Below are 9,918 nucleotides of genomic sequence, written 5' to 3'. Positions count from 1 at the left end.
GTACTTAGCTTTTTCCTGGTATTAATCTCCCTGACCACTTGAGGCTTGCGTGGCAGCACCTTTAAGGACACTCCTTTCCTGACCAAACTGCAATTGTTTTTCACATTTTGTCCACTCAGTTCCTCATTGTTCCTCAGTTCCTCACAGTCTATTTGGAAAAAGTAGACAGAAACCTCTATGAAGCTGCCGAGGAATTTCTTGTCAGATGAAATCCAGTTCGGCAACCTGGAGTTCAGTTTCACAAAGTTTTGAGAGGATCTCAACTCGATGATGAAATATTATCGTTTCAATATAACCCTGGACGTGTTTAATATTGTATCATATATTCCTGCTTATGTTTGTGAGGGCATGGACCAGGAATTTTCCTTTCTCGTGATGTCCTCATTTGGTTGTTTTCAAGATTCTGCTAGTTTCATCTAAGAATTCATAAGGATTTGTTTTTGATTTTTCAGATAAGCTGAGGGATTGGCAGTATTTCTTTTCTTAAATATCTTATAGCTTTTCCTTGTAGGAGATCTTCTAATTACACTACACACACACACACACACACACACACACACACACACACACACACACACACAATTTGACCTACTTTAATAAAACAAACACATGTGGAGATAATCAGACTTCCTGGTTTCAGTTTTGGTATACAATTTCTGTTGAAATTTGTTACTTAAATGTTCAAATTTGTTGGATTATAGTATCTCAAAATAATCTTTTTAAAAAATATTCATAGGAATGACTCTGATCAAAACGCACTGTATTTGTTATTGAGACCATTTTGTATAAAACTTCTTGAAACAAAAAAGAAAATATCCATAAGATATGCAACAATATCCCTCTTCTCATTTACTCTATTTCTTATTTTTTTTCTTTTCAATTTATCAGACATCCAGGTTTATTTCAATAAATTTTTTAGATAGAAGCAAGCTTTCTCTTACTTCTATCATTTATAATTTAATTTCTATTCTTATATGGCTCTGTTCTTCACGGAATTATTAATTTAAAATACCTGTAGTACAATAATCATTAATACAAATGGGCTATTTTTTATGTACATCATTGTGTTTGATTTTTCAACATCACTTTGCAAAGGTATGTTAATTCCATTTTTTTTCTTGATTAAACAGAAGGCAACCATGAAGCTGGAATTCAAATTAGCTCTATTTTTATATGTGAAGTCTATATGCTTTAAACATTTTGATTTTAAATATGACTAATATACATTTTTAGTTTCTTCACAAATGGCATTTTATAATAGAAGAAACATTTAGAATATAGAGAACTTCAATAGAAATAGGCTGGATTCAATAAAAATTTAATTTTTAGAATCCACTGAAGATACTTAACAAGTTTTACAGTTGTCTACAATAGTTTGACATTTGCCCATTTGTCTCTGTCTCTCCTTTTAGCTTCTTGGAGCTCGTACTTTCCTCCTCTGGCTGCTTACTGTCCATTTCTTTGGGTTTCTTGTGCTTTGCCTACCTTAAGTATCTGGGTTTGCTAGGTCCTTGCAAACATTCTTTTATATTACAAAAAGACTTTTTTTTTTTTAAACTGCCACCATCCAGCTGGCTCTCAAATACATGACTACTCAACTTCAATAATCTAATGTCTTCTGGAATTGTTAGTCAACAGCTTCCCAGAGCTTTACATATAATCATGTCCAAAGCTATTGCTTGTGTGTGTGCTTGTATATTTTAGTATATATGTATATAATTTCCCAGGAGCTGTGTAAATTGCCTAGTTTATTTGGTCAGTGACTATCACTAGTATAAAGATGAAGCTGGGGAGGAGGGAAAGATGAATGAAGGGGAAAAAGGGGGAGTAAGAATGCAGTAATGAATTCATTGGATTAGGAGGGTGAGGATGAAAGAGGTGAGAGATTGTGGCATTGTATTCACAAACTGTTTTGCTGAATGGCAATCTCTTCGTACAATGATTTAAAGACGCTAAGATACTTTTTTTTTCTTTTTTGTCGGTCGTGGGGCTTGAACTCTGGGCCTGGGCGCTGTCCCTCAGCTCTTCAGCTCAAGGCGAGCGCTCTACCACTTGAGCTACAGCGCCACTTCCGGTTTTCTGGTGGTTTATTGGAGATAGGAGTCTCACGGTCTCTCCTGCCCGGGCTGGCTTTGAACTGAGATCCTCAGATCTCAGCCTCCTGAGTAGCTAGGATTACAGGTGTGAGCCACCAGCGCCCGGCAGTAAGATACTTTTTAAAAGATGAAGAAGCTGAGTATTTTGTTAGTGATAATTCGTTTTCGGTGGAAAACACATTTTCATGTGAGTTTTTCTGAAAAGCATATAGGTCAGAGGGGACTATTAATTCCAGTGCATTTGTGTCAATTCCACTTAGTGAAGGCAGAAGTGGAGCTAAACCATTCATCAGATGATGCCCGGAAGTCTGTGTTCATGTGGCTGAAATGAAGCCTTCTGAAACTGTGGCCACTTCATTTGAACAGTCATACCAATTTGGGAGATATTAAAGTCATAATACTATTGAAGCTGTACACTTAGAGACACTTAGAATCATAAACTTTTAGTATTTAATATTGTATTATATAATATTGTCTATTTCAATTGTACAACTGCATTGTATTATTCAATTATATTAGTGGATATTGTATAATTCAAACTTTATGCCACCTATTCACACAATTATCATAAGAAGAGAATCAATTGTATTTTTAATAACCCTTTTTCAATGTGGTGAGTGAAGACTGTGGTGAATCAAGTGATTTTTGCTAACTGTATCACATTACTGACAATTCTAGATTCCAGCTAAAAGGGGTGTTATACACAAAATCATTAAGTAAAACTTCTGATTTGACTTACATTCCAAATTTTAAGTACAGTAGATCCTCAGTATCATGGGAATCAGAGACCACCTAAGAGCAGAAACTGTACATGCTCAGGAAACAGAGTTCAATATACTGTATTGTGGGTGCCTGTTATATTTTCGCACAAAACCATTCAATTTCTCCAAATGACATTCACCTTTCAATAAATTTGAAGTTTACACTTTATCACTTCAATTGGCTTTGGGTATATTTCTTTTTGGGAAGTCATATTTTCATGAAATTAGGGGTAGGAAAATGCTCAACAGATCACTGACCATACATGGCACTGTCAGCTTTCTGTATCAGCTGAACTGCATACATGCAAATGTAAAATTTTCATTTTGGAAGTTTTGATTTTTATAAATTATCTATTATTATTATAATTATTATATTTTATTTCATGCCAGTTCTGGGGCTTGAGCTCATGCTCTTGCTTGGTTTTTGTACTTAAGGCTGCTGCTGTTCTGCTTGAGACATATATCCACTTCTGGCTTTTTGCTGTTTAAATGGAGATAAGAGTCTCTCAGATTTGTCTGCTGGGTTGTGTTTGAACTTCCATTCTCCTGAATATCTAGGATTACAGTCTTGAGCCACTGGTGCTTGGCTAAAATCTAAGTTTTAAAGCTTACGTTAAGTCTTACTCTAACCTCCAACTTCCTCTTTATAACAAAATTCTATTGACACACTTAAAAAAAAAATCACAGAATAATTTTATTTATAATGGATGCTATTCTCCCAGGCTTTAAATAATCAGTTTACTCTTAGAACAGAGAATTGATTTAAATAACAAAACAAAATGGAAGAAAGGTAAAACAGTGTGCATTACATATCAACTGATATGTCATAATGATATTCAAATCAGTCTGGTAGCATGGTCCATGTCCAGTGGAATTTTCAAGAAAAGTATAGTCCTTCATACTGACATTTTCTTGTAGGGCGTGCTAGGTGCAGCTCTTGAGTGCTTCAGAAGTCAGTCCAAGAAATGTTCTGAGGAGGCCAGGAATCCACTTCATATGTAATCCAGCTAAGTGGACAGTATGCCTTCAGATCCTTTGGTTTTCATAGCAATCCTTTTGGGAAGTTAATTAAGGATTGTTCCTATAAAATTTTATTTTAACAGGATGAATCCATGCCTATACAGTTTGTGCCAGTGTCCTTGACTTCCTTACTTCCCCTGCTCTGCTTACCAGATCATATGGTGAGGGCAGTCGTATTTTATCCATATTTTTACTGTAAACATTAAGAAAAATACCAAGGACAACTAATAGACCAGACCATACATACCTAAGAGAAAGAAAAATAGAGAAGAACAGTTTAACAAGTTAACAATTTAGCATTAACAATAGTTTGCTCAGTGGTCCACAGTAATTTTTCAATGATAAAATTTTGCTATTAGGCTGATAATGATAGTATTAAAATAAAATAGTATTTATAGTATTTTTAGATTAGATAAAATGCAGTATCTTTATGTTGAGAGTACATCACTCTACATATAGGCTGCAAATAAAGAATAGGTATTTTACAAAAAATTATACAAATGAGGTTCATATAGACATTGAAAATAATAGCATATTCCAAGTCCAGGCCTTTTCATTGTCTTAAGACTATATTTAAAACATTGAATATAGAATTCCACCAAAGACTACTTTAGGAATTTAAATCAGCTGTCTGAATAGTTGTTCTAAATTATAAAGGATGACATGGGACACAGTCCTGAAAAAGCAGAGAAATAATCATAATCACAATAAAAGATACCTAGCATATACAGGAAAAAAGTATAGACAAAAATGATCTGTGACACATTCACAGAAATTTATTTTATGTTAGCCTTTGAAATTATGTTATTAAGTATTGAGATGTCAAAATTAAAAACTGTTCTCAACTAAATGGTTCATTAGGATACAACTTACAGAAAACTTCTCCACCTTAAATCCTTGACGAAAAGAAAAAGTAAACAGTTTTCAAAACTTTGGCTGCAAACATGTAATTTATTCATTTTCACTGAAATACCTTTAATCCAGTAAAGTTAGAATGCACACGCCACTGTACCAGTCACACTGGAATGTATGTATACAGCATTCATATTTAGTCACAGTGAATGTACACAGCACTCACATTTAGTCACAATCGAACGACACAGCATTTACGTTCACTCACAACTGGATGTACACAGCACTAAAATTCAGTCACAATGAAATGTAACAGCACTCACATTGAGTCACAACTGAATGTATGCAGCTCTCACATTTAGTAACAATTGCAAGACACAGCACTCACATTCAGTCACACTGGAACATCGGTTATATTGGAACATACATGCCACTCATATTCAGTCATATTGGTAAGAGGCTCACATTTTCATTAGGCTCTGGAGAAGTAATTTAAATATAAAAAGTGGTAAGTTTAAAATAACAAATTAAAAAGATTTCTGAAAAATAAATCAATAGTCAAGAAGTCAAAATATGAAAAGATTTTTTTTATAGAATAACATAGGAAAATTACTGCAAAAATGTAAAAATTAAGTTTAAAGAAAAGAGTGAAATATACTGTACAAGTGGAGACACTAGAATTAAAGAGTACTTACTGAAATGTGAACGGTTTAGCAAAGCATATAAATGAAAGTACTATGGTCATTGCTTTTCTTCCAGTTGTCACTGCAGGGGCAAAAATTGGTTTGGAATGTGCCTTATTACTTTGGTAATATTTTAGATACTTTTTATTCAACAGATATTTACAGCTGATTAGATGACAGAATTTGTGTGAGGTGACAGGTCTGAGTAAAAACCCACTCACCTACCCACCCACCAACCAATCAGTCACAGATTCTGCTGTTTATGGAGTTTACTATTTTTAGGGAACAGATATTAAATAATACAGTGAAATGTTAAAATATAACTATAATAAGTACACAAAAAGAGACAACAGTACTAGGGAACTAAAATCTTCCTGCCTCCCAAGTGGTCAGATTACAGGTATGCACCACTATGCCAAGAGCACTGAATTGTTGCAGTCCAGTTTACACAGTTGTATCAAGTTTTTTTCCTACACTCTCAGGTATTACACTTGGAAGTCTGTCACATAATAGGTCTTATTTAACACTTTTGAGGATTATTATGAGAATAAAATGACTAATAGACAAAATACCCAGAGTAGCATTGTTCAGAGCTACTAGTAATAATAGCTTCTGTCTTTCTTCTATATGAAAGAAGAAAAAAAAACCCAAACTCCAACTACACTGAGAGAATGAGGCCTGCCTCTCAGTCACTGGCTCCCTTCCCACAGCTGCATACTCCTCAAAGCCGAACAAATACAACTTTCATTCCTATAAAGTATCAGGCAAAGTTGTTGCAAAGAGCAGGTGCAGAATTATCATTAACCAAGAGAGAAGTTTATTTGGTTATTGATGTAGAAAAGGTACAAGTGAAAGGCCTAAACAAATAATTTAAAATACATTTCCATATTTTTTATAATAAATTACATGTCTATAAAGGGTAGCATTTTCTTTGAAGGTATTTATCCCATCATGGTTTGATAGCAATAATGGATATTACTAATATATTGAAAAGTTACTATATTCAGGTAAATGTATACACTTGACTTTTAAATTAAACCTCCAAAACTATAGAAAGTCGCTTACTAGGAGAGCAATTGCCTAGATTCCATTCTCGGCACTGAAAAAAATTTAAAACTTCAGGACAGAAAAATATAAAACAGTTCTTTAGAATTAAAACAGTAGGTGAAAGAATAAACTGGAAAAATATGACAATGTTTTTAATGAAGATTTAGTTTTGTTCTTATGTTTTGGAAAATGTTTATTTTTAAAAACGTTAGTATTTATTTCACATCTAAGCAGCTTAAATTCTTACCTGTTACAGCAAGAAGAGCACCAAAAATTTTAATCAGTGCCAGTACAAAGGAGATTCCAAAGTACCCAGTAAGGGAAAAGAGGAAAGCGTAACCATAGGTCTGGACTGGATTCTGCAATAAATCAAACAGCCCATTAGAAAAATAGAAAATAAACCTTGAGGTATTACACATAAAAGAAGGCAAAGATTTTAATCAATTTCTTGAGCAGTAATAAGCTATTTAACAGTGCAGTCAAGCAAGGATTAGTTTTGATTTGATGGGAAAATGATAAAATTAAAAACACTCAACTTCTACATTACAAACTGCTTAAAAATTAACTTACAGCATTTAACAAGTATAAAATCAATTTAAATACCAATCATTTCATTTCTGAGAAAGTTTCTGATCTATAATACTGTATTATAGAAGGTATCGAATTAAATCAAGAACAGTCTCTTTTGAAGCAAAAGAAATAAGAAATATTTAGAGAAAATTCTATAATGGAAGATGTTCATTGCTAAAAAAATGTGATGAGTGTTTACCTTTGAACAGAATGCTACAGCAGGGCCTAATCCACTAGTGCAGGTCAGTCCCAATAAAATGTACACAAAACCAATTGAGTATGAATACAAAACCTACAGCAGATAAAAATAAAGAGGGAAAATACCATCAAGTCAGTAGCAGAAAATTGAGGGGATACATAGATAGCTACATTAATCTACTTTATTAATTTTGTAAAACAAAACTTTTTTGTTTGTGCCAGTCCTGGGGATTGAACTCTCTGGGTCTGTGGGCACTGTCCCTAAGCTTTTTTTGCTCAAGGCTAGCACTCTACCACTTGAGCCACAGCTCCACTTCTGGCTTTATTGGTTAATTGAACGTAAGAATCTGGTAATCCAGGAAGAGTTCCGGGAAGATGGCGGAGGAGAAGCTGGAATCTGAACAAGCTCTTGCATAGAAAACAGTTTCAGAGTTCCAGTGAACAGTCCCAAGCCAGAGAATCACACCAAGTGTGCCATCACAGAACAGAGAGTTAGTCAAGAGAGGGGAAGCCAAGCAGACACATCTGAGCAGCTGCCGCTGCGGCGGCAGGGTCGCAGCGGCGACCACCGCCGCGGAGGCATACCTGAGACGCAGTCCGGGACAAAGGAGCCAGACGCAGCGGACGAGCGGATTCTACTCAACACCAGCAAGAACCGACAAGGAGCGGACAACTTCATCCTGCACTTTGCAGACCAGAGACGACCCGGGATCCAAGACTCCCCGTGAGTAGAAGCCCCGCTTCCTCACTCCTTCTCTGGGAGCAGAGGAGGGAAGGCCACCCCTCCCCCCCCCAGCACCGGTGATCTCCATCTTGGATACCGACAAAGCTCGGAGGAGCGGCTAGCTCCAGCTCAGGCCTTGGAATAGAGCTAGTCATTTGGCAGTTCACGGGAACAGACTCAGTTCCATCCAGGGAGGGGTCGCCCAGCTCAGGCACCAGCCATTGGAGTGGCTCTCCTCGCTGGGTGGCCAGAGCCAGAGGCTGCCCCTCCCTCTAGCAGCCACCACAATCAATTGAAAAACAGAAACCCTGAGAATGGCTCCAGGCTGGGTGCTGTGAGTTTTTTTTTTCACAAAATAGCCCCAGGGAAAAGCTACTGTTCCTTGAAAGACCTCAACTCTACCCAGAACCTAGCCTCATCACTGCATCCCCCTCTTTTGTGATTCTCAAAGCAGATCACCCTCCCAGTAAACTAACCTGGGAGGGGGATCTCAAAATCTTGGGTAAAGCAGAGCATTTTTCTGCCTGTTCCAACAAACTGACTTAAGAAACCAATCAAGCCACAGGACCTCAAGCTGACCAGAGACTCCAACCAGACTCTGGTTACAGACAAAAGGGAGATACAGGACTCTTCCCACCCCTCCCAAAAAAAAAAAAAAAAAAAAAATCAAAGAACTTTTTTTTTTTTTTCTTCTTCTTCTTTTCTTTTTTTCTTTTTCTTGTTTTGTTTTTTTTTCGTTTTTTGTTACCTTATATATATATAAAAACATTTTTTTTTTGCTTTTCTAAAACTTTTATTAATCTTTAATTTTTGCCTCTTCTGAAAAAATAATTGTTTTCCATTAATTTTTTTTTTCTCCTCTTATAATTTTTATTTTAGGAATACGTGAATGTGTGTTTTCTTTTCTTTTCTTGTCTTTTTTCTCTTTTTCATTCATTCTTAATTATCTTTTTGTTTTTGTTTTTTTTCTAGCTCTACTGAACTTCTGATCTTTTCTTCTCACTTTCCTATCCTTTCCAACTTTTCCTCTTTGTTCACCTTTATGTGACTTAACTCTTGTCCTGCACATCCTCAGATAAACCCGTAGTTAACCAGTAGACCCTATCCCCCATTGTGTACACACTTAATCCACAAACTTATTACTCAATTCAAAACCTCTGAGACTTAAATTCATTAATAACAGTACTACCTCTTTATACCTATATAATATTTTAAGCATTTTTTAAAAGTTTTTCTCATCTCCTCTATGTCCCTCCCTTTCTCTCAACATATTCATATCCCTCTATAAATAGATGGTCTTTTAATCTCTAAAATAACATTAATTTTTACGTCTCTATTTTTTTTCTGGTCTCTTTTCATTCCCCTTTCCCTTTCTTCCCTTTTCTCTCTCTCTCTACTTACATCCTACCCAACCTATTTCCTGCATTGTGGTTAGGACATAGTTAACTCTCCCTGTGCCTTCCCACACCAATCTATTCCTATTTTTTACCCACATCTCTCCCTAACCCTAATAACTTCTGGTTTTCCAAATTCTTCTCTGCGGTTCAAAGTCCTTTAACATATAGTTGTTTGATGTCGAATAGATGTATCTGTTGAACTAGATTGTATCTGTAGACTATTGACTGTACAAATGCAAACTTTGGTTGATGGTTGCCTTAAGATAGTGTTCTAGCACAAAACTGGTGCTATCTTCATCTCAAATGGGCAGAGTAAGCCGGAAAAACACAAGAAAAATGGCAAATTCGGGTATCTCAATTCCCAATCCTGATAATCAGGGGTTAGAACAGATAATGAATAATCCAGAGGAGAGTTCCCAAACAGCTCTACAAACACTGCTGGCAAACATGATAAATGAAAAGTTTGACAACGTACAAAGGACTCTGTATGAGCGTGATAGGGAGAGAGAGGAGGCATCCCAGAAGTTTATACAGGAATATCATAAGCGTGAGGAAGCTACTCAAAAACTG

The 9,918-nt window shown here is 35.8% G+C and overlaps 1 protein-coding gene across 2 annotated transcripts in view; it reads right to left on the bottom strand.

The window, feature by feature from the left end:
* Positions 1-3,529: 3,529 nt before the first annotated feature.
* Positions 3,530-9,918, bottom strand: part of Slc35b3 (solute carrier family 35 member B3) — a 29,668-nt gene continuing 23,279 nt past the window's right edge. The window contains exons 7-10 of one of the 2 annotated variants that reach the window (XM_042687151.1): positions 7,229-7,321; positions 6,707-6,818; positions 5,425-5,494; positions 3,530-4,124 (exon numbers count right to left, since the gene is read on the bottom strand). In XM_042687151.1, coding sequence (XP_042543085.1) covers positions 3,974-4,124; positions 5,425-5,494; positions 6,707-6,818; positions 7,229-7,321 — 426 coding nt within the window. In that variant the 3' untranslated portion in view covers positions 3,530-3,973. Of the gene's footprint in view, positions 5,209-5,424; positions 5,495-6,706; positions 6,819-7,228; positions 7,322-9,918 lie in introns of both variants that reach the window. The other variant, XM_042687152.1, reaches the window with a different exon arrangement.

Source organism: Dipodomys spectabilis, unplaced genomic scaffold (genome assembly GCF_019054845.1).
Source record: "Dipodomys spectabilis isolate Male_0828 unplaced genomic scaffold, ASM1905484v1 ptg000104l, whole genome shotgun sequence".
NCBI classification, from domain to species: domain Eukaryota; kingdom Metazoa; phylum Chordata; class Mammalia; order Rodentia; family Heteromyidae; genus Dipodomys; species Dipodomys spectabilis.
This window is presented reverse-complemented; position numbering and strand designations above follow the sequence as displayed.